The sequence below is a fragment of the Strix uralensis genome, chromosome 2, assembly GCF_047716275.1.
Source record: "Strix uralensis isolate ZFMK-TIS-50842 chromosome 2, bStrUra1, whole genome shotgun sequence".
NCBI classification, from domain to species: domain Eukaryota; kingdom Metazoa; phylum Chordata; class Aves; order Strigiformes; family Strigidae; genus Strix; species Strix uralensis.
This window is the reverse complement of record NC_133973.1, coordinates 105,895,704-105,920,670: the sequence shown is the minus strand read 5'-3', so window position 1 is coordinate 105,920,670 and position 24,967 is coordinate 105,895,704. Positions and strand designations below refer to the sequence as shown.

At 42.9% G+C, this 24,967-nt stretch overlaps 1 protein-coding gene across 3 annotated transcripts in view; it reads left to right on the top strand.

Moving 5' to 3' along the window:
• Positions 1–24,646, top strand: part of LCP1 (lymphocyte cytosolic protein 1) — a 35,428-nt gene extending 10,782 nt beyond the window's left edge. For all 3 annotated transcript variants that reach the window (XM_074859646.1, XM_074859644.1, XM_074859645.1), the window contains exons 2-16: positions 567–657; positions 2,401–2,549; positions 3,302–3,431; positions 4,737–4,869; positions 5,464–5,545; positions 8,088–8,253; positions 10,556–10,698; positions 13,223–13,318; positions 13,760–13,955; positions 18,216–18,294; positions 18,500–18,614; positions 19,450–19,583; positions 20,584–20,707; positions 21,598–21,722; positions 23,153–24,646. In XM_074859646.1, the coding sequence (XP_074715747.1) occupies positions 591–657; positions 2,401–2,549; positions 3,302–3,431; positions 4,737–4,869; positions 5,464–5,545; positions 8,088–8,253; positions 10,556–10,698; positions 13,223–13,318; positions 13,760–13,955; positions 18,216–18,294; positions 18,500–18,614; positions 19,450–19,583; positions 20,584–20,707; positions 21,598–21,722; positions 23,153–23,285 (1,872 nt within the window). In that variant the 5' untranslated portion in view covers positions 567–590 and the 3' untranslated portion in view covers positions 23,286–24,646. The remainder of the gene's footprint in view (positions 1–566; positions 658–2,400; positions 2,550–3,301; positions 3,432–4,736; positions 4,870–5,463; positions 5,546–8,087; positions 8,254–10,555; positions 10,699–13,222; positions 13,319–13,759; positions 13,956–18,215; positions 18,295–18,499; positions 18,615–19,449; positions 19,584–20,583; positions 20,708–21,597; positions 21,723–23,152) is intronic.
• Positions 24,647–24,967: the final 321 nt, after the last annotated feature.

The following is a 24,967-nucleotide window of genomic DNA, read 5'->3' as shown; positions in this document are numbered from 1 at the left end:
CATAGCCAGGAAGAGAAGTAGCCCTCTGGGAAGCCTGACCTGGTGCTCTGAACACTTTGTGAAGGAGCTTCTCTCCATCCATCCACTGTAAGGGTGACCAGCCTCCCCATTAGGTAACCAAAGGTAGGTGGTGCAAATATCTGGGCTATGACTCCAGCCCAGAGCCCCAGGAGCAGACAGGGCTGCTGCTTCTCTGCCAGCACTGCTGAAAAGGCACGTAGTGAATTGTGTTTCCAAAGGGGGAACAAGAAGAACCAGCACAATTTTGTTTGTTTTCTCCATGAGAAACAAAGGTCAGCAGAGGTAAAATTTAATAGTTAAATTAGTATAAATAAAACTTGCGATTTTGAGTAGGGCCTGGCAAAACAACAGGAGGGACATGGATTTGTATCTCATGTACACAGGATTTTACCCCTTCACTTGGCTTCGGGATGCCGAGAGGAACTGGGTTTTCAGCTATGGGGAGCTGCTCCAAGACTTTCAAATTCAAGTGAAAACCCCTCTTTTTCATCACAATTACAAACTCAAAAAAGGCACCAAAACCCCCAAATGCTTTCTTCTTGCAGACCTGCCACTTGGAGAAATAAGAAATGGCATCAACAGCACACTTCTCAGAGGAGGAGATGGGAGAGCTACGAGAGGCTTTTGGCAAAGTCGGTGAGTACAGCAAACAGGAAAGACACTGCAGAAGTGTGAAGCGGTAGCAGGCTCTTATGTACCAATCAGCCATGAGGAAATGGTGCTTACTGCAGTGCTGATCTGCTGTGTCACAGAAACCACAGAAGGGCCTTTTCCCGCCACTGCAGGCCTCCTAGATGAAACCACATCAGCACGCTGCAGAGCAATGGACTCTTACCGGAGAGAGGTGGCAGGGCAATGAGCAGAAGCGTTTATGAAATAACCTCAAAAGCTGTACAGAAAACAGAAAACCATGTTGGAAATATGTTTTCCTAAGAACTTTGTTTATTCCTGACAAATTATTTGGAAGGTAAAATGTTTTTATTTTAATGTAAATTGATTAATTCTTCTGAGGAGAAAGAGTCTGCAGAGGACAAATGTGCAAACAGCTACAAAATTTGTAATCCCTTTACTATGACCTCTAAAGCCCCATATATTTTTAAAGTGTGTGTTTCCTTTTCAAGCCTTTAAAGGTCTCATTTGATTTGTCTCCTTTAAAGTCATGCAGACCCGTCACTGTCTACCCAAATTCTAAGAAAAGGTCCTTGTGCTTCTCACAATTCACTTACTTTTATTAGCAGATCTGTCAGCCTCACTGGGTTATGTGTTAGTCAGTTGTCCTTGCTGCTTCAGGTGGTGGTGGTTTGACTTCTGAGCACGCAGTAGTCCAGGCTGGGAATCTTAAACATCTGGTCATGGTGTGTGCCCTCTACACCTGGTGCACTGACAAGACAAATGCTGGAAGGAAGCTGTCCTTCCTCTCCCAGACATTTCTCTCTCCAAGTCCAGATCCTTCTGTTGTACAACTTCAGAAATGGATAGGATGCTTTCTGCCATCTGTATTAGTCCATGCCACTGATGCTGAGAGCTGAGTGCCTTTGAAATCACCTCAGTATCTGGGCTGGGGAAAAAGAGCCTGCAGAACAAGAAATACACAGATATTTGAAAACCAAATATAAATATATAACCATATATAACTATATAACTATATATAATTATGTACATAACCATAGTGTTTTAACAGAAACTCTCCACACAATAGATTCAGTTTCCTTTTTTATCTGTGGAGATTTTCACAAACTGGTGTTGAAGAAAGGACTATTTAACCTGTGTTGATGATCTTCTCATAAAATCCTACCCTGGATCTTGCAACAGGCTCAGCAGGACTATCCATGTTAGCACCATCACAGAGAAACATCCAAGTTTTTATTCTAAGGATGACCACATGCAGTTCCAAGCATCTAAACTCATGACTTCTGATGATACTAGATGCAGTAGTATCTAGTTGTGAGTTTGGCCAGAAAACAGGCCGAAATCACAAGTTATATCTATGAATACATGTGTAAGGTGTAACTCTGTATTGTGTCAACTCCATTTTCTTTAGCTGTTCTGTAGAGAGGATAGTCCCTCTATAAATCACGTTTGTCTACATGTAAAACTTGGAAACTAAATTATATCCATCTAAACCTAGCTTTGGTAGGATATTATTATATGTCTAAAACATATATATTCACCACTGTGAGTTTTTGTTTGTTAAATAGTGATTATAATTTTTTCTTGGGTGTGAATGACACCACAGTGGTTGAAAATATTGGATTTCAGGATAAAAAATCTTTGTATATAATGTACCCTTCCCCAAGTAAAATAAAACCAACAGCCTTTGTGTGCATAAAATTTCATTCGGCTGATGTAGAATCTAAATGTTTGCTTTAATCTTTGCAGATATCAGTGGGAACGGCTTCATCCATGCCAATGATTTAACAGATGTGTTGAAGGCAGCCAATCTCCCTCTCCCAGGATATAAAGCCAGAGAACTCATTCAGAATTTGACCACAGGGGATGGCAGGATCAGTTTTGATGAATTTATTTCAGTAAGTAAGATGTTATTTATTTCAGTAAGTAAGATGCCAGATGGGATACTCACGGTGGTCCCCAGGGCACAGCAGAGGCACAAGAAGGGTCTCATGGGCATCTAGTTAATTCAAGGAGTCCCCTCACTGGAAAAGATGAGAGCAGGAGGTAACCAAACTAGAAATCCTGCAATTAACTGGGGCAAGTTACATGAATGCAGCTGCGTATTGACTAGACTTAATATCTTTCAGTTTGGTTGATGCAGCAGGATAAAGCTTTTCAGTTATAAGATGCAAAAAGATTATATTCTGACTAGATGGTTATGAAAAATTTCAGCAGATTGAAACTGAAAATTTATGGGGCATTTTTTCTATTAAAACCCCTTCTTTTTCTGGTCTTAACTAGGACGAAAGCAAATGCTAAAATAGTGGAATTTCACTTGAGATGGAGAAACAGATTTTTACTTGTCCTTTCTTCAAACCAAAACTGTTAAAGGCCCTCCTACTGCACATTTTAACTCTGTGGTTTCATACTATATGCATTTCTGTTACTTAGCTTATCTTTGTTCACTGCTTTGAAAACATAAAAGTTGTGTATGGTCCTGTTCTACCATGGCAGATACACAGCTTTTGCACAGAAACCTGCTGAATAATGCACAAGCTGTGCTTCCCTATATTTGAAGCAGACAGGACGTGGCTCCTGGCCCAAGAGCTCACTGTTTTGATTTGGTTTAATTCTCCAAAATTTTAAAATTGTCTCTCATGCTTGAAAGATTTTCCAAAACCTGAAGAGTGACGATGTTGCTAAGTCATTCCGAAAACAAATCAACAAAAAGGAGGGCATCTGTGCTATTGGTGGGACATCCGAGCAGTCCAGTGCTGGCACACAACACTCTTACTCAGGTAGGTATGGCTGTCCTACACTGATAGCAACTAGGAACAAGTGTGCCCTTGGAGACCATCTGCACCTTATCTTGGTGCAAAACCGGGTGCTCTGGCCTTGGTGAGCTTTGGTGGCTGTTCAGGCAAGGCTGGTGCAAGGCAAAGAGTTGTAAAGGTAATGAAGCACCAGAGCAGCATCTTTCTTTGTCAAAATTAGTGTGAGCTGGTTTACTGGGGTGGACAGAGCTGTGGCTACTGGAGGAAGCTCCATCCATCTTAGCTTCCCTTACCTTAAATGCATTGGAGCTCTGCTGGCAAACAGCCTCCCGGCATGGCTGCAGCAGCACAAAGACTGGCCTGTTGCTGTCCCTGCTCACCAGTGAGGCAAGGCACAGGTTCCCCACTGTTGCTAACCTATTTCCTTTCACATTTTACTAGTCTGGTAGTCTCTCTGTAAACACCTGTAACCAAATGGTTCCAGATCTTTTTCTAAAGTGGGCACAACCCCATTGGGGCTTTTTCCCAGTGTGTTTCTCCAAGCTGAAAGTTTGGGGCAGCCACGGTTGCTTCTGCTGCCTCCTGAGCATAGCCTGCTCTGAAGCAACTCCACAGGGAGGAGGTACCACCCTTGGATATCTTCTCCAGGGGCAATGGTGGGGAACTGACTCTCTCTGGGGAAGGGAGAGTGGAGGATGCTTCCAAGGTCTCCACCCACCTGAGCACAGACAACACCTTCCCTGAGCTTCTGGGGCTGGTGTGAGCTGCTGCTGGTACAGGATAGCTACACTACGTTACAGCCCTGTTGAACTATAGGGAACAGTTGCCTATTACCCTCTGAATGCTCCTTGTCAGAGTGCAATCCTGGCCAGGCTCTTCTAGATATTCCACATATGGAGGCTGTCATGTGCAATACAGAATTCACTTACTTGAACTTATTTGAAGTTACATGGGATTTCTATTTAGCAGAGTGATGCAACAATGCAAAATTATGGTGTAAGTACAGATTACTCTTAGCAGAGCATATCAACTGCAGCATACAGTTGAATCATGTGAACTTCATTGCCAGTCTCTATAATATGCCTGCCCTCATGAGACAGGACAACCCCAGTCAGTGGGAAGAAACATGGAAGGAGTATTAATCAGCTCAAGCCCATTGCTGTCTTCAGCTCATTTGCCTGTCTCCTCAGAGCCTTCTTCCCTTGTGAGGGTTTGTTGATCATTCACACTGATGGGAGAGTCTTCTCCCCCAGGAGTTCTGCCTTTGTAAGTAATATTACGGTAGAGGTATTGCACAGCAAACTGATGGATTTGGTGTTGTGTCCACAGAGGAAGAAAAGTATGCCTTTGTCAACTGGATTAATAAAGCCCTTGAGAAGGACCCTGACTGTAAGCACGTGGTCCCAATGAATCCAGAAACAGATGACCTCTTCCAGGCAGTTGGTGATGGCATTGTGCTTTGGTAAATAATACCTATCTTCCTCACAAATGGGAACCATGAGTCTGCAGAAACTCAAGTCTCTGCTTAAATGGAAGCTGCTGACTTTTACATTAAGCTCATGAATTTTTGCAGATTCAGGGCTTTAATAATGCTAGGTTTTTTGCTTCTTTTATCTTTAAAAATGCAAAGCTTCTTTAATGTTAAATGAGAGTTGTTCCTTGCCTCTGGACCCTTGCAATAAGATGAAGTCAGTGAAATTTGAGGAGTTACTTGGTTTTAGTTTTGTCCAAGGACTGTTGGGGATTCACATAAAGTGGCAGGAGATAGCGAGTTTTTTCACAGAAATTTTCTACACAATAAGCTTCTCGCACAACTTCACCTTGTGGCATTCTTGGCATCACACCTATAGTACAATCTGCATGTGACCCAAAATAATTGCTCAAGTATTGAGCATGTGCCTCTGTGTGTACGTGTAAAAACAGAGGCTATCTATATTTGTTCAGTAACTTCCCAGCTCTTTGACTTGTCCTACAGTGTAGTGACAAAAGTTATATCTGTCTTTTGTGTGCACATAGCTAGTAATGTATTTCTTGCTATTTTTTCTTTTATTTCCAGTAAGATGATCAACTTTTCAGTGCCAGATACCATTGATGAGAGAACAATCAACAAAAAGAAACTCACGCCCTTCACAATACAGGTATTAAAATACAGCAAAATTCTTTGCTTTTCCCCTTAGGATGCTTTGATATAATCACTTAGTGCAGAGGCTGGAGATACCAGCTGTTTGTTGTTTGTGTCAAAGTGAGATGCTCAGGTCTACATCATAAAAACATAAAGACATATTTCTGTTTCTTTCCAAACATATGAGCAATCTGACTAAACAGTGTTTGTATTTGCACTTAGCCCAACATATGTTTACCAGTTCAAAGTTTTAGATACCTTTGTGGTAGATGCCATTCAAATGCAAGAGCACTAGATAATACAGTGATCAATTCCAGTTGGAGTAGTTCTCAGAAGGCGGAACCCAACATCCAAGGTCACACAGGCATGGCCATGGACTTGAATTCACAACTGCTGTGTTGCAGTCTGATGTGCTCACCAAAATATTAACTGTGATCCAGGAAGTACTGTGGTATGCAACATGTCTGAGATGGGACCATAGCCTTTGCCTGCCTTTTACAATCCATGCTATTTCACCTTGAACACTAAATCCATTCTTTATTTCCATTATGTGCACATGTATATGATTTAAAAACTGGACAAAAAAGCTAATTTTCACCTATTTGTTGTGTTTCTCACACAGCAGTATGTAAAGAGTTATTTTTATATAAACAGCATCTATGTATTTGGGTACAGAATATAAATAGATATATGGAATAGATATGAACCTAACCCAGTTTAGCCCTCAGCTACTCTGATTTGATGGAACATTAGCCAGGCTCAAGTAAGCTCAGAAGCCATTAAATTGGATTTTTATGCTGTATACCACATTTTTCAGTTCTAATCGTTTTGGTCAGCAGCATAGCTTAGTGATGCAGCTCAGATCAATCCCTGTCACACATAGACATGATTTGATCAATATAGCTTCCACTTTAATGTAACCCTTTTACAGCTGTCTGGTGGAAAAAAGGTAATTAATTTGAAATGCTCCAATTTTTCTAGCTTATGAGAATTTACACTATATCTCTCTCTGCATTTTGTATCTAATCAAATCTCTCTGTCATGCCAGCAGTAATGAAATTCATGTGAAAGACTGCGGATCTGTGTGATAAATTATATTTTCCAGGCTTCTTTGCCTGCTTTACTTGCTCTCTGTTTACGAAGCCACCTTTTTGAATAGTGCAGACCCGTGGGTCAGATTTTCTTACACCCTTTGTTTTAAATGGGAAGGAAGTGGGAAAGGAACATAACATTCCTGAAACATCACTTTCTTTCTGCCCCTCACTGCGAATCACAGAATCCCTCTGCTTCCATTGAACACTCCCAAACCAGGACTCCATACTCCACAGTTCAAAAACAAAATATCCAGGCTTGACTAATTCTGACATTGGCTGAACTGCAAGGTTAAGAACTCAACAGCTTTATTCATACTGATTCCTATGACTATGTGCTTTTTGTATACATTGCCAGCTAGCAACTTATTTGTATCTTAGGTGTTACGGCTTTTGCATAGAGCTTAGGGACTGCTGAGCCTGGAATATCTTCCAGTTGATTGGGTTGTAGCTCCCTCGTTCTTCCATGTGTGCAAGACTGAGTGGAGGAGAGTCTACCCCATGCTGAAGCTAAGTCTGTACTTGTGCTTGTGCATTAGCTATAGGGAGAGCCTGGCTTTGATAACCAGGATTGAGCCAGGACATCACTGTGAATGCAGATGTATGCTCTGAGCTCCAGTGTCTTGTGACATGGTATCCTTCAACTTTGCCAAAGAGATCTTTTCTACCTTCGTGTTGGGACCCAGAACTTACCTGTAATCCCAGGAAACTCTGTGTTCCCCTGCTTCTTGTGATCAGACACATATCCTGGGCTGCATCAAAAGCAGCGTGGCCAGCAGGTCAGGGGAGATGATTCCCCCTCTACTCCACCCTGGTGAGACCCCACCTGGAGTGCTGTGTCCAGCTCTGGAGTCCTTAGTACAGGAAAGACACTGACCTGTTGAAGTGGGTCCAGAGAAGGGACACAAAAATGTTCAGAGGGCCGGAATGCAACTCCTATGAAGAAAAGCTGAGAGATCTGGGGTTATTCAGCCTGGGGAAGAGAAGGCTCCAGGGAGACCTTATTGCAGCCTTTCAGTACTTAAAGGGAGCCTATAAGAAAGATGGGGTCAAACTTTTTTAGCAGGACCTGTTGCAATAGGGCAAGGGGTAATGGTTTTAAAGTAAAAGAGGGTAGATTTAGACTAGATATAAGGAAGACATTTTTTACAGTGAGAAGGTGGTGAAACACTGGAACAGGTTGCCCAGAGAAGTGGTAGATGCCCCATCCCTAGAAACATTCAAGGTCAGGTTGGATGGGGCTCTGAGCAACCTGATCTAGTTGAAGATGTCCCTGCTCACAACAGGGGCATTGGACTAGCTGACCTTTAAAGGTCCCTTCCAACCCAAACTATTCTATGATTCTATGTACGTGAATGCATTCATAGTGAAGCTGCTCACAGGTTTCACTAGTTTTGGCTGTGCTCCCTTCCTGTATCCTCAGCTGTCCAGTTACTGCATCATTCGTAAGTTCTCTTCTTTCCCTAGGAAAATCTGAACCTGGCCCTGAACTCCGCTTCAGCCATTGGGTGCCATGTTGTTAACATTGGAGCTGAAGACTTAAAAGAAGGGAAACCTTACCTGGTTTTGGGTCTTTTATGGCAAGTCATCAAAATTGGACTTTTTGCTGACATAGAGATCAGCAGGAACGAAGGTATGTATGGCTCTTCGTTTCAGTGCTCTACTGTTATCACTGAACAGTCTTTAGGATAAAGCTCTTCTAAAAAAAAAATCTTAATTCAACTTTTTCTTCAAGTATTTGTTGCCTGTCTTTTTGACTGCTCTAATTTCCCTTGTTCTTCACAAGTTTCAGCACTCCAAAGTCCAAGGCTGTGTGTAGGCTTATATGTGCAGAGCCAGTTTCATGCTCACTGAGTCAGGAATGATGGTCTACACCCAGGTATATTGGTACTCTGACACTAAATCTGGGATAAGGAAATGCTACACTGCATTTGGGAAGCTTTGCTCTTTTCTTGCTCTTGATTGCCAGACATTTCCTCTTTCTTTGTGAAATCATAATTATAGAAACATAGAATAATTTAGTGTGGAAGGAACCTCTGGAGGTCCACCCTGGAGGTCCTCCGGTTCAGCCATCTAACTACCCCCTTACAGCAGAACCTGTCTCAAGGTTAGACAAGATTGCTCAGGCCCTTTTCCAGTGCTGTCTGGCAACCTGTTCCAGAGCCCAACCACTCTTGCTGTGGCATTTTTTTTCTTATATCTAGTTGGAATTTTCCTTCCTCCACCTTGTGACTGTAACATCTCATCCTTTTGCTGTGCATACTGAGAAAATACAGCTCTGGCTCCTCTGCAATTGTTGAAGACAATACATTTTCATCTCTCAAACTTCTTCCCAGGCTAAACAAACCCACTTTTCTCATTTTCTTGTCATATATCACGTAGGCCAGTCCAACCATCTTGGTCTCCCTCCATTAAATTTGCCGCAGTTTGTCAATGTCTCCCTTGTTCTGGGGAGCTCCAAACTGCACACAGCACTCCAGATGTGTCTCGTCAATGCTGAAATTATCTGTGAAATAGCTTCAGCGTGAGGCTGTGGGTGTGTACATGCAGTCCACATGGCACCTCATCTTGCTGCTTTATTCCCTGTGTCTCTGGGTCGTTCGTTCAACGAACAGTGACACTTCTTTCCTCCAGTTACCACGCAGGTTCACTTCACCACTTCATTGCTTCACCCCTTGCACATTTCTATCCCTTTCATAGCCAGAACCACCAGTTTCCAAAGTTCCCACTTCCCATTCCTTTGTAGGTAGCTGCTTAATAGCTATTTTTCCCTTTCTAGTATTTTCTCTTTCACTTCTCATCTCAGACTTTGGTTTGTCAGGGTAGACAAGCCAAGATCATTTTGATGTCTCTTCAGGTTCTCTCTTTCCCTGATAGCCCTTCTTCGCAGCTGTTCCAGGTGAAATTCCCTTTTCTTGACTATGGGACACTTTATTTCCAATGAGCATTCATAGCCACATGGTATCAAGGCAGTAATACATCCCAACCTCTATGAGAAATACCTGGGATGCACTGATATCATGTTTGGTTTTCCCCTGGTCATATCACATGGTGGCTCACAGTAGCTCAGAAGACATCTAATACACTCAAGTTGTTCTCATCCTCTATTCATATAAGCTTTTAGCTAATAGGAGTTATTCATATTAATTCCCTAGTGAATGTCTTTGAACATGGCGCTATTAAATTACATTCCATTTTTATTACTGTCATCTAGTTCTTTCTGTCTGATTTCCCAATCGTCCTCTGTATTGACTATGCCACCTAGTGAATATCATCATCAAATTTTTAGCACATTACTAGTATTTCTGCCAAGATAATTGATACAAAAAAAATTATAACATTAATCCAAAAATCAATCCATGATCAACTTCACAAGAATCCTTCTTCCAGCCTACTTCTCTCAGTGTTAACATTGTTCTCTTGATAAAATCCACTGTCTGCTTTCAAATGATTCTATTATCCCCTTCTGGTTCAGCTTAACCCCACAGCACCCTACGTCAAATTATCTATGGAACTCCAGATAAATTAGGTCTCCACTCTTTCCTTTATGTAGCAAATCTGTATTTCTTTCAAAGAATGACAAAAGATATTGGAAGGAGATCAGACTAGTGTGACACACTCTCATTCTACGATCATCTTTCCATTAAGATCTGAGGCAAGGAAATTGGGTAGTTCTTAGACCACACTGAAATTGTCTTGCATTTCTATATGATCCACTACTAGATCCACAACTAACAGCCTTATCATTTTATTGATGAGACCTTTTTTCTGTTTACGTATGTCCTATCATGATAACCCAACTTGAATTTTGGCAACACTTTGGTTGCTCACTTTTAGAAACTAGGGTAGCAAAATGTGTAAGAGAGAAAATATTTACACATTCTCCTCTACAAGTATTCACAACATCATTCATTTTTTCTTTTTTCCCTGCTTAGCCTTGATCGCTCTTCTGAGAGAAGGAGAGAGCCTGGAGGATCTGATGAAGTTGTCTCCAGAGGAACTGCTGCTCAGGTGGGCAAACTATCACCTGGAGAATGCAGGATGCAACAAAGTTAACAACTTCAGCTCAGACATCAAGGTATGAGAAACATTGACCAACAATAGCAAAACAGCAGCTCCACACCCAAATCCCTGTCCTCCAAACAAGGATTGTGCACTGAAACGATCCAAGCAGCTGAGACTGCTCTGCTGAACACATGGAGCTGGGTACCTTTTAGTGGGGTTTGCCTTTCTGCTCAGTAGTATTCCTCCTCCTGACCTCCCAGTCACCGTTGCCAGCCCCAGCACACCAAATGTTTGGGAAAGGAATAGCTTTTGGATCTGGACTTCCTAAATGCCTCTTGACCTGGCTTTGGTTTGGAAGAGGCTGGACCTTACCCAGACATGTAACTAGGTGTAGGGGAAGAAGATGGGGCTCTTCCAGTTCTCTCACTTGATCTTTCCTTCAGTACAGCACCTGGGTTATGCTTCTCTGTCCCAACCTTTGCTATAACCCTGCATGAACTTACCTGCAAGTTTTAATTCAGTGGGACTATCAAAAATAATATAGCTAGATGGGGAGGCACTTGCAAGGATGGCTCTCTAGTCCATGCAGCATATTTCCTGTACTTGGGACTTCATGGGCAGATTTCAGCAGAGCTTTCTCTGTAGGACCTTCATTCTTCCTAGACAGATGTATTTGAACCGCAGTGGTGCACAGTGATGAGTTTCAGACACTAAAGTTACAGAGTGAGGCCCATCCAGCATCCCAGGGCTGCAGGGGGTATGTCAGGGCAGGTGTCTAAGCTGGCTTCCAGGAAAGCCATGGGCCATGACCCGACATGTCTGCTCCCACCATAGGATGGGAAAAGCCCCACTCCAGAGATGCCTGGTTGTAGGCTTCACCAGGGACTGAAGCATGAGAAGTCATTTACCATGACTTACTTGACATACAGTAAAAAACACCAGAAAAGGCAACAGGAGAGTCTGAGAGTCACATTTGACAATACAATTTTTATTGTAACAGATTTTTGATTCACTGGGTGGAGGTGGCTGGAGAATATCCATGGAGAGGGAAGGGAATGCAGTATTTCCCATATTTCTGTAGGCTGACCGAGAGGACTATAATGCAACTGATTAAATCCTATCTGCAACTGAAAGATAAATTGCACTTACCGTACTTACAGTTGGGAAATAAGGCTCACGTTTACCTCTGAGGCCAAGACTTCAGCTTTTACAGCCATTCTCTAATTGTGTCTCCCCACCTCACTTCTGTTATAAATAACCACTTTCTAGATATGGTGGGTGGTAATGCAGATCTATAAGATTTACAATAATTCAGGTAATCTGCTTTATATTTTGAAGAGCATTAGTTGGGTTAGTTAGTCAAGTCCCTAGACACTAACAAGTAGCTTTATTTTCAGTTCTTTGGGTTATTTCTGAAGTGAGATTAATATTTTCCATACATGTACTGGGTCTGGCTAAGCTGGAATTGGTTTTCCCCTATAGCAGCCCTCATGGTGCTGTGTTTTATGTTGGGAGCTGGCAGGGTGTTGATAGCACACTGGTGTTGTGGCTACTGCTGAGTAGTGCTTACACAGCACCAAGGCTCTTTCCGACATTTCCCCCCCAAGTGGGATGGGGTGGGCAAGATCTTGGGAGGAAACACAACCAGGACAGCTGACCTGAACTGACCAAAGGGATATTCCATACCATATGACATCTGCTTGAATATAAAGCTGGGAAAAAGGAGGAAGGGGGTGGGGTCACCCTTGGTCCTCCAAGGCAACCGCTACGTGTATCATAGCCCTGCTTCCTGAGAAGGCCCGACATCACCTGTTCATGGGAAGTAGAGAATAAATCTGTTTTCTTTTTTGCTTCTGCGTGCAAACCTTTGCGTTGCTTTGCTTACATTAAAACTGCTTTTGTTTTACCCACAAGGGTTGGGTTTTTTCCTATCTTATTTTCTTTCCCCCTTTTTTGCCCTGTTGAGAAAAAAGGGGGAAGGGGGGGAAGTGATAGAGTGACTTGGTGGGTACCTGGCATTTAGCCAAGGTCAAACCACCACATTTCACAAAAGATTAAAGACGCAACATGTTAAATCCTTGTCTTGTTCCTGCCCTTTTGCCTGAAAAATGCTGATACTGTTGTTGGTTTTAACTTTTGTCCTTGAAAACTATGCTTTCTCTTCCATAACTGTTCCAGCGTTGCTTTGAAATCCACTTTAAACATCTGCTTTCTCCTTCTGCATTTTCTTTTATTAAATGCTCAGCAGCCTGACTTCTACAGCATTATAAAGGTATGCATTTTCTTGTCTCTAATTTAATGTTCAGATTAAGTCAATTCTAATGTCTCTTTGTTGTTGCTGTCCTTTCTGTAAGTGCAACATACAGCATTTTGTCTTGTGTGTTGAGCGTTCTGCATATATATTGGCTCAGGGAAGAAATAGATCTGGCAAATACAGGATAAAGTAGGAATTGCTAAGTGCTTCCAGCTTAATTAATTTAATTATGTAGCCCAATGATTGATGTAATAAAAAAGAAGCATGCAGGCACATTGTTCAGGCATGCAAAACCTGAGCTTTAGATGTAATTTTTCCTCCCTTTAATTTCTCTGTGTCACAGGACTCAAGAGCTTATTACCATTTGCTGAACCAAGTTGCCCCCAAGGGAGACGAAGAAGGCATTCCGGCTATTACTATTGACATGTCGGGATTAAGGGTAAGATGAGATAAGTTTAGAGTAAATGCCGATATTTTCTGTCTGTTACTTGCATTGCTGGCCAACACACAGTTGCACTGGGATGCCAGAACAAGCAAACTCTTTTTAGCATTGCAACATGATCTTGTATTTCAGAAATCAAAGCTTTCAAAGAATAAAATTATTTGCCTTTTGTTACATATTATTGCTGAAATTAATAACCATTGAACCACACTGATAAACTACTAGCATGTAACAAGTATATTTAAATATATTTATTTGGGAATTTCATCAAGCCATCCCCTTTTTTATGGAATATAACTGTAAAAGCAATATGGTGAGATGGCTGGATAGTAGGTAACAGCCCCACACCTAGCTCCACGTGCAGAGACCCTGAGTGGGTCTTGCGTGCAGTGCCAGGCAGTGGGGTGAGGCTGATGGCCCTGTTTTCTGCCGGCGCAGGAGAAAGATGACGTCCAGCGAGCAGAGTGCATGCTGCAGCAAGCAGAGCGGTTGGGCTGCCGGCAGTTCGTCACAGCCACAGATGTCGTCCGGGGGAACCCAAAGCTAAATTTGGCCTTCATTGCCAACTTGTTCAACAAATACCCTGCCCTGCATAAGCCAGAGAACCAGGACATTGACTGGAGCTCTATTGAAGGTAAGGAAAATGCAGATAAAGGATGTTTCTGGACACCTGTGCCACAGTATCCCCAGCTCTGAGTTGATAATTTGTTAACTTAACCTTATGTTGTTCAGACATATATTCACTGCAGCATTAGCACAGGCAGTCTTGAGAAAGGGAGGCAGCTCTTTACATTCATGTAGCTTTTGGTATTGTGTATGTCTGTTCTGTGGATAGCACATGTTAAAAGACAAAAATGTTTGTGGGATGTCTGAACCAGTATGGACTGTTGAGTGTGCTTGTTAGTTGAAATTAGAGTTGACCTGGCATTCCCTTAATTGAGAATACAATTTAAAAATCAGATCTTGCATAAACTTGCTTCCTGCTTGCACTGGGTTGTGGTCAGGGCCAAAATTGTATGGATCATTTGCTGAGCTTCAGGTTCTTCTTTCTCAGCCTCATAGTGAAACTGTTCATGCTGGGGCACAGGCTGCTCTTGAATTCTTGAAGGCAGCCCAGTCTCTTCCCTGTATAACAACTAGTGCAACTAAGAAAAGGTGACTGGTGATAGTGGTAGGTGACTCTATTCTGAGGGGTATGGAGGCACCCGTCTGCTGACCTGACACACTCTCTAGAGAGCTGTGCTGCTTAACAGGGGCTCATATCAGGGATGTCACCAAGAGACTACCGAGCCTCATACAGTCCACTGACTGTTATCTGCTGCTGTTGTTTCACATGGCAACAATGATAACAGCCAGGAGCAGTCTGAGGAGTAACAAAAAGGATTACAGAGCCCTGGGAACGGCGGTAAGGGACTGGAGCACAGGTAGCTTTTTCATCAGTCCTCCCAGTCAAAGGGATGGGGTTTGAAAAGGCCAGTTGAATCTGGCAGATCAACAAATGGTTATGGGACTGGTGCCACAGCCAGGGGCTCAGCTACTTAGACCATGGGACTCGCTTTGAGAAACCTGGTCTACTGGGGGCTGATGGGGTCCATCTGTCAGAGAAGGGGAAGAGCATGTTTGGTCATAGGCTTGTCAAGCTGGAGAAGAGGGATTTAAACTAAAGTTGCTGGGGGAGGGGAGCCTCAATCCATCCCACTCCTACCAGTTTGATGCCACTGCCAGCAATAGATGCCCAGAGCCTGGAGAGGGATCACAGGTCAGCAGGAGAGCACCTGAAGAGCAGCACAAAGGATTCCAGCCAGTAAGTCAGCTTCATCAGGGACCAAACTTAAGTGCCTCTATACAAACACACGCAGCATGGGGAATAAACAAGGGGAGTTAGAGACGTGCACACACCTGCAGGACTGCGATCTTATTGGCATCACAGAGAGCGGTGGGCTGACTCCTGTGACTGGAGTGTTGGAAGGAAGGATACAGGCTCTTTAGGAAGGACAGCGGGGGGAGCCAAGGAGGGGGTGTCACCCTCTATGTCAGTGACCAGCTGGAGTGCATGGAGCTCTGCCTGGGGATGGATCAGAAGCCAGCCGAGAGCTTATGGGCCAGGATTAAAGGGAAAGCAGAGACAAGAGACGTTACAGTGTGGGTCTGCTACAGGCCACCTGACCAGGTAGACCAAGCGGATGAGGCCCTCTATAGACAGATAGGAGCAGCTTCATGTTCACAAGCCCTGGTCCTCATGGGGGACTTCAACCACCCTGGTATCTGTTGGAGGGACAACACAGCAGGGCATAAGCAATCCAGGAGGTTGCTGGAACACATTGATAACTTGCTTCTCCAAGTGAGAGAGGAGCCAATAAGGAGAGGTGGTGGGATGGACCTTGTTCTCACCAACAAGGAGGGTCTGTTGAGGAATGTGAAGCTCAAGGGCAGCCTTGGCTGCAGTGCCCAGGAAATGGTTCAAGATCCTTAGGGCAGCGAGGAGGACACACAGCAATCTTGCTACCCTGGACTTCAGGAGAGCAGACTTTGGCCTCTTCAGGGATCTGCTTGGCAGAGTAGCATGGGATAAAGCCCTGGAGGGAAGAGGGGCCCAGGAAAGCTGATTAATATTCAAGGATCACCTCCTCCAAGCTCAGGAGTGATGCATCCCAACAAAGAGGAAGTCACGCAAAAATGCCAGGAGGTCTGCGTGGATGAACAAAGAGCTCCTGGACAAACTCAAACACAAAAAGGAAGCCTACAGAGGGTGGAAGCAAGGACAGATAGCCTGGGAGGAATACAGAGAAATTGTCTGAGCAGCCAGAGATCAGGTTAGGAAAACTAAGCCCTGATAGAATTAAATCTGGCCAGGGATGTTAAGGGCAACAAAAAAAGTTTCTATATGTATTTCAGTGGTAAAAAGAAGACTATGGAAAATGTGGGCCCTCTCTGGAAGGAAATGGGAGACCTGGTTATGTGGAAAATGGAGAAGTCTGAGGTTACTCAATGACTTTTTTGCCTCAATCTTCACTGGCAAGGGCTCCCATCACACTGCCCAAGTCACAGAAGGCAAAGGCGGAGTCTGGGAGAATGAAGAACTGCCCACTGTAGGAGAAGATCAGGTTTGAGTCCATCTAAGGAACCTGAAGGTGCACAAGTCCATGGGACCTGATGAAATGCATCCGTGGGTCCTGAGGGTACTGGCAGATGAAGTGGCTAAGCCACTATCCACCCTAGTTTAAAAGTTATGGCAGTCTGGTAAATTTCCCACTGACTGGAAAAGGGGAAGCATAACCCCCATTTTTAAAAAGAGAAGTAAAGAAGACCCAGGGAACTACAGGCCAGTCAGTCTCACCTCTGTGCCCAGCAAGATCATGGAGCGGATCCTACTGGAAACTATGCTAGGGCACATGGAAAATAAGGAGGTGATTGGTGACAGCCAACATGGCTTCACTGAGGGCAGATCGTGCCTGACAAATGTGGTGGCCTTCTGTGATGGAGTTACAGTGCTGGTGCATAGGGGAAGAGAAACTGACATCATCTACCTGGACTTGTGCAAAGCATTTGACACTGTCTCACACAACATCCTTGTCTCTAAATTGGAGAGACATGGATATGACAGATGGACCTCTTGGTGGATGAGGAACTGGCTGGATGTTCACACTCAAAGAGTTGTGGTCAATGACTCGATGTCCAAGTGGAGACCAGTGACATCTGGTGTTCCTCAGGGGTCAGTATCGGAACCAGCGCTGTTTAACATCTTTGTCGGTGACATGGACAGTGGGATTGAGTGCACCCTCAGCAAGTTTGCTGATGACACCAAGCTGTGTGGTGCAGTTGACACGCTGGAGGGAAGGGATGTGCCATCCAGAGGGACCATGACAGGCTGGAGAGGTGGGCCCATGCAAACCTCATGAAGTTCAACAAGGCCAAATGCAAGGTCCTGCACATGGGTTGGGGCAATCCCATGCACAAATCCAGGCTGGGTGATGAGTGGATTGAGAGCAGCCCTGAGGAGAAAGACTTGGGACTAGTGGATAGAAAACTGACTATGAGCCAGCAATGTGCACTCACAGCCCAGAATGCCAACTGTATCCTGGGCTGCATCAAGAGAATTGTGGCCAGCAGGTCAAGGGAGGTAATTCTCCCTCTCTACTCTGCTCTTGTGAGACCCCACCTGGAGTGCTGTGTCCAGCTCTAGGGCCCCCAATATAAGAAGGACATGGACCTGTTGGAGCAGGTCCAGAGGAGGCCACGAAGATGATCAGGGGGCTGGAGCACCTCCCTTATGCGGACAGGCTGAGAGAGTTGGGTTTGTTCAGCCTGGAGAAGAGGAGGGTCCAGGGAGACCTTATAGTGGCCTTCCAGTACCTAAAGGGGGCCTACAGGAAAGCTGGAGAGGGAGTTTTTATAAAGGCATACAGTGATAGGACAGGGTGTAATGGCTTTAAACTGAAGGAGGGTGGATTTAGGTTAGCTATAAGGAAGAAATTCTTTCCTGTGAGGGTGGTGAGACACTGGCACAGGTTGCCCGGAGAAGTTGTGGATTCCCCCTCCCTGGCAGTGTTCAAGGCCAGGTTGGACGGGGCTTTGAGCAACTTGGTCTAGTGGAAGGTGTCCCTGCCCATGGCAGGGGGGTTGGAACTAGATGATCCTGAAGATCCCTTCCAACCCAAACCATTCTGTGATTCTATGATTTCAAGGCCAATCTGCATAAATACTACAATATATAGGGTATGAAGAAATACTACATGCTGCATCGTGCTCTCTTAATTCACACGTCAACCAGTGTCTCCTTCTGTTTATGGCTCAGTGCACTGTAAATTCTGAGTTATGGTTTCATCACAAGACACTTATTTTACTGGAGTGTTGTTTTTTGCAGGCCTGTTGATTGATGTATCTGTTGTTTTAGGTGAGACAAGGGAAGAGAGGACGTTCAGGAACTGGATGAACTCCCTGGGTGTTAATCCACGTGTAAATCACTTATATAGGTAAGAGGAGGTATTACACTTCCTTCAGATGATAAATACAGCCAGCAAATTGTTTACAAAACATAAAAACTTTTGGACCCTGTAAGAATACATACTTCTTTTTCTTTTTTGGAAAATAAGTTTATCTCTACTAATAGTTTAGTTGGGTTCCTTTCCTTTGTTTTTTGGACAATGATATACCTTTTTATTGTTTTATTGTTTTCAGTGACCTGTCAGATGCCTTGGTTATCTTCCAGCTTTATGAAAAGATCAAAGTGCCAGTAGACTGGAACAGAGTGAACAAACCACCATATCCTAAACTGGGTGGCAACATGAAGAAGGTACAAAAAGCTGGAATAGCTCCAGTATCAATGCCTTATCCTCAAAGGATGTCTCTAGCATTTCAAACAGCAATGTGGGTGCTCATGTTGCTCTCAAGACCCAAGTACAGCACATTAAATGATTTTTTCTATTCAGTGAATAATTTTTCATCCTGAAAAAGAAACATATATTTGACTCACTGGCTCTGTTGACAGGTGAACAATATTTGTAAAGTAAAAAGACTTGACACCTTTTGTGTCAATATTTAAAAACTGCATTTGCAGACCACTTTTCCTACTGTATTAGTCACCAATTATAATGCATCTTCACCATGAGTCATGTGTTACCAGCTTAATTGCAGCCATCTGGATCACTGCCCTCCACATCAAATGAAGACAGTGATGATAAGCATTCTTGACCAGATGCCTCAAGAACCGATCACAGAGTTGCTGCTAAATACAAAGCTTTCTCCCAGCTATCTGAATGAGTAGTTCCATCCAGTTAGGCCAGAGTGATTAACTGACCTAAAATATTGACTGAGACACTAATCCTTTGTCTCAGTGCAATGCTATGATGCTAGAGGTACCCATGAGCCATAGATATGTATTTTCCAAGGTAATCTGTTTTTCACACCCTGATGATATAACGTTTCCTTCTATGTTAACTGTTTACCATGGTATTTTTGGGATGGAACTGGCTGCTGGTAGTCTAACAGCTGTATTATCAGAGAGCTCCAATGCTCCTGTCTGCCCAGAAGGATCTGGGCTAAGCGATCCAAAGAATTTAAAGTAACAGTGTCTTGTCTTCTTTTTTTCTATATTTTTGAACTGCACTAATTGACCCTGTCATTAACAGCTTGAAAACTGCAACTATGCAGTGGAACTGGGAAAGAATCAAGCCAAATTTTCCCTTGTTGGCATCGCTGGGCAAGATCTGAATGAAGGAAACCGTACGCTCACACTGGCCTTAATCTGGCAGTTGATGAGGAGGTATGGCAGTCAGACACAAACTTCAGTGTTTTGGTATACTCAGTTTGCATTGTAACAGTTTCCTGATGCTATCACTGAGAAGGCTCTACAGGCTACAGCTTTCTCGCTCCTCTGTTTATACTTATATGCAAAGACAGGCTAACCTTTTGCTCACTCCTAGTTAGGAATGTGATCAGGAAGCACTTTATCTTGTGGGCAAGGCCAGTAGTCGGCTCATGCAGAAGATTATTGTCACTGTATAGCATGAATAAATGTTCATTGCATGGAAGAGAGAAAAAGAAGTTGAAAGGTCTCTGTATCAGGGAATGGGGAGAGTGTACTGGAAACAAGGAACTGATGCAGAAGTTTTGTAATCTGCTACCTGAAGCGGATGAAATTCAGTAGCTCTTCCCACTTTAGTGTAATTCTGTGTGTGTGTGTGTGTGTGTGTGTAAGAGCTCCATAACTGGGTGTAAAGAGACCCACTGGTTAGGAACTGAATACAGACTAAATTCAGTCTATAAAGCAAAGTATAGGTTTATTAGGCAGGTAATTAATCTAGGGATGTGGTGATTACTTGCCATCAATTTGGGATGTCTTTCCAAGATGTACACTGACATATAAGCGAAATATTCCAGGCCTGTGTTTATGCAGAAGATCAGTTTTAGATGAGCATAACAACTCCTTTCTGGCCCTAACGTTAGTGATTATTTTTTTAAGCACTATGGGAATGAGTCATTTACACCAAGATCCACTAAGAGGGACCTTTTAGGAATTTTGAGTATCAAAAAATTTTGACACTCCAAAACAGTGATTAGGGAATTTGGAATGAATTAGATCCATTAGATTAATTATCATGTTATAATAGAATTCATATACACTGTGAGTGTGTGGGAAGCAGGAGAATATCGGGTCTAAGAGGACTCTTGGGGTGATCCCAGTCAAGCTGTGCACATACAGGATGTTTCTGAGGTTATGGTAGACTTCAAGCAAATACAGGTATCCTGGCTTCCCTCTTAAGGTACACCCTGAATATCCTTGAAGACATTGGCGGTGGAGAGAAGGTTAATGATGAAATCATTGTCAGCTGGGTCAATGAAACACTGACTGCAGCTGGGAAGGATTCAACCATCTCCAGTTTCAAGGTATGTTTTTTTGTTAGAAGTCTCTGCTTAGGGATCTCTTATTCAGTGTGTTTGTTATATACATTGCCTGTATATAGACATATATACATGCACACACTACGTTATGATATAACTAACTACATAGTTTGATTATTTTTCATTCCCTTTTAAAGGCATGTTCAGATACACAGATTTTATTCAAGGGGCTTTACTATGAAAAGGTAACAGAAACATGAGATGAATATAACAGAAAACACGTTGAATGCCAGTATGACATAGAAAATTCAAGTATAGAGCCAGGAATGATGACTGGAATTAAGCAAGAACTGCTGTCCTGTTGACTATTAAACAACAGCAATTACAAATGATGGTATTAAAAAGAATAGCAATACGTTTATAACCTGGTAGTACCATTCAGGGGTATGTTGCCCTATTTTGAAAAGTACCATATAAACAGACAGACCAATTCCAGAGAGCTTCCAATTTTGCTAGTCCGTTCACAACACCTCCCAAGCTGGAGAACACTCAGTGAATGCAAATCAGCAGTTTGCACCAGGTGAGGACAGATCCATCAGACTTCATGTAATGAGCTCAGGAGTCACCGATCTGGCCCCCCTCACACCTTTCATCAGTAGATGTGTCTCAGTGTCATCTCCCCACAGGAAGCAAGTTCACTAGCCCAGCACCCCATCTATTGCTTTAATGATGTCTCATCCATTGGGGGAAAAAAAAAAAAAAATCAGTGAAAGGGTTCTTAGTCTGCCTTAGATGAAAAATTATCCTAAACAGCCCTTTGTGAAGATCTAAATGGTATTTGACTGAGCTGTCCATTACTCTTGAGCCTAGACTCTGGCTTTGTGGGAGATCTGTCACCCTGTTCTTGCATCTAATTGTATTTTTCATCTATGCAGGATAGCAAAATCAGCACCAGCATGCCAGTCCTGGATCTCATTGATGCCATTCAACCAGGATCAATCAAATATGACCTCTTGAAAACAGAGGACTTGAATGATGAGGAGAAACTAAATAATGCTAAGTACGTTCGTGCCAAGTGACACTTAACACAAGTTACCTGCTCAGGCTTGTCTGACTCTGTCTTTGAAAACTGCTCTGCTATCATTCTTATCTGGCACAACCTCCACTGAGAAATACCTCCAGAGTTAGAAGCATGAAGTCTAGGAGCTAGGCAGTAAAAAAGACTACCAATGGAAATGAAGTGTGTAATGTTATAATTCCTGCTTTATAATTCCCTTGAAGGGATCAAAATCACTTAGCTTCACAAGCTCCTATTTTCTCTTATTGAATTTAAAATTCTTTCAGAGATCAGGGAACAATGCCAACAATGGTGAGCCATGGAAACCAGTGATTAGAGGTCATGATATCTCTTTAGTCACATACAGGTGGAACAAGGGCATATTTAAGAGAGAAGGGGGAGCACAGGATTCATGCCTGCAAAACTGGTTTTATGGACATGGATATTGTTTTTTCCTGAGTGCAAACCATTTCCTAGCAGAGAGCCAATCCTGGGGGCATCTCCCTTTCCTTTCAGAGTTATACACATCACCTCCCAGTCTGATCATCACTTTAGCTTCTCCTTCGCTATGTGACAACTGAAAAAGAGAATAGGGTGACTCTAAGGCAATCAGAGCTGCCATCATTTTTCCCACTGTTCTTTTTCCTTTCCATTTCCTACCATCTGTTCTCTTTCTTTCCTTGCAATCCTACATGTGCTTCTCTCCTTACTTAATTTCTTCATCCCTCTGCTGATGCTTTCCTCTTTTCCCCTCACTTTCTTCCTTCTCCACCCCCACCCCCCATGTTTCTCTGCATTTTTGGGAGAATTTCACAAATGTATGTGCTCTGCAGTGGGAAGAACCTGAGATTTTCTAGCTTTTTTCATTAAAAAATAGAAGAGACATACCCACTGGAGAACATCCAGTAGCCATGCAACAGTGCACTCTGAGCAGAGAGATGGAAAGGTCAGCTTGCAAATTCTGGGTTGTGACTCAAGTAGAAGTCTCTGAATGTTGATTTCCAACAACACTGATCTCCACCAACATCAGCCTCCTGCTTTCCAATCTTGTGAATTTGTTTATGTGCAAAGACTGAGTTGCAGTGATTGAGGGAGAACAAGACCAGAATGTCTGGTTGTGAGGATAATCCTTCAGGGGGTGGGAGACTAAATGTTTCATACCAGAGTTTGACCTGCAATCTTCCAAGCTGCAGGTAATCAGTGCTCTAACTGTCATGGAATACTGTCTACCTTTACTAGAAATGCAGTTCTCTATGAACCTGTCTCATACATTCTTATAGAAAAGTTTAATTTTGATGAATCAGTAAGAAAGTTCCAAGCTCACTCTGGTACTGATCATGTAAAAAACTGCTTAACAGAGGGAAAATCAATGCTACTGCACTAATTTATTTCTTCTTTTTTTTTTTTTTTTTTTTTTCATCCCTGCAATGCAGATATGCCATCTCTATGGCAAGAAAGATTGGAGCAAGAGTCTATGCCCTTCCAGAAGACCTGGTTGAAGTAAAACCCAAAATGGTTATGACAGTGTTTGCTTGCCTTATGGGAAAAGGCATGAAGAAGGTTTAAAGCACAAAAGACTTGTACTGATGCTTGGTATTCATCCCTTTGATTCCCTCAAACTGGATGCTCTTCTCTGTATAACGGAAATATGCAGGGTGCTTGTGATTTTAAGGCATGAATGTTACACAGTTCCAGATCATACAAAAGTTGTGTATCCACATGTATCCAGGAAATGTTTTGTTTTGAACAGTAATATGTGCTTGATTTCTTTGCCTTATTTTCCACTTTGCTAGATATAACCATTTCACATTCCTGAATAAGTTTTCAATAGCGAGGCCTATACATATCCTTTTATTAATGGATACCAGAGTTTTCTGTCAGAGGTCACCTGGAGATCTTTGTCTTGTGAAAAAGAGACAGCTTTTAGGATTATGAAATGTTATATACTGCTTCTGCCTGAAAATGTTTTCATGCTTTTGGTAGCATTTCTGCCGTACTTCCCTTCAGTTTGCACCTGGGATAACAAGAGGGGTTTCCCCAAGCCAATGCAAGTATTAGTGACTATATTTTTGGAACAGTAGGATCCTCTTAGGAAATTCTTGTGGAAAGAAAAGTGTTTGGGGTTTGCAATGTGTTGCTGATATGTGAAGTGAGCAGTACTTTTCCCTGCAAGTTATGCCTCTGCTGTCAGTGGCATTACTCACACAGTACATTACTACTCACTGAAAAGAACATACCATAACCTGGTCCTCCAAGAACACCCAAACTCTGGAACCGTTGCAAGAAATGCTCTCCAAAGGATAATTCATTTTTATGTCATAATACACTTAAAACATAAGCAGATTGCAAAGCATGATAGAAATGAAAACCATGTTAAAGAAACTAAGGGGATATACTCAGCAGCAATATGATAAGAAGTGAACCAAAGGGATGCAGAATGATATATTTATGTAGTGAATAAAAATTAAACTCTGTTTACTTCACAGACTTGCACTTGAAGGGCTATGGCCCTGATTCAGGAGAGCATTTAAATATGTGCTTACATATGAAACACATACTAAAATGCTTCCCTGAACCCAGCCTGGGATCCTCAATGGAGCTAAATCAGCACAGCTTTGCGGCTAACAAGGTGCAGTCAATTTGCCTCAGTTGAGGACCTAGCCCTGTCTACGGATAGTCAGTGGGATATATTTGCACTGAATCTCTTCCTTGGCATGAGTCATTTACTGTTCTGGCCTTTATGTGGATTTTACTGTGGTGAAATGCAGAAGGAGGGAATCTTGCCTTAATGCAATCCCGTTGACACAGTCTCAGTTCCCTCCCTCTCCCCTTCCCTTCCCTCCAGCCCTTTCAGAATTGCCTTAATAAAGAACTAGTATTCAACGACATGAGAAGTCTCTCCAAATAAAATGTTCTATGAAGCCAAATGTGTAGTCTTTGCTTTTAGTAATACATGTGTAATGGGGAAGTGTGTATCCTATAGTTGAAACAGGGAGAGATTTAAAAAAAGCAACAGTGGGCTCGCTAAGGATGTGTCTTCCACATTGTTATTGAAACCACAGATTGCAGAGAACAGGAAGAATCATTTCCTAGGTCATTTCTGAACATGCCGCTCTGAGACACTGCCGAAGACAGGACACTGTGTTGGCTGGACCTGCAGCCTGACCCAGTATGATTTTCTCCATTCAGCACAATACCCATCATCCTCTTCCTTTGCTCATATACCCATAAACTTTGGTTCTTTAGGC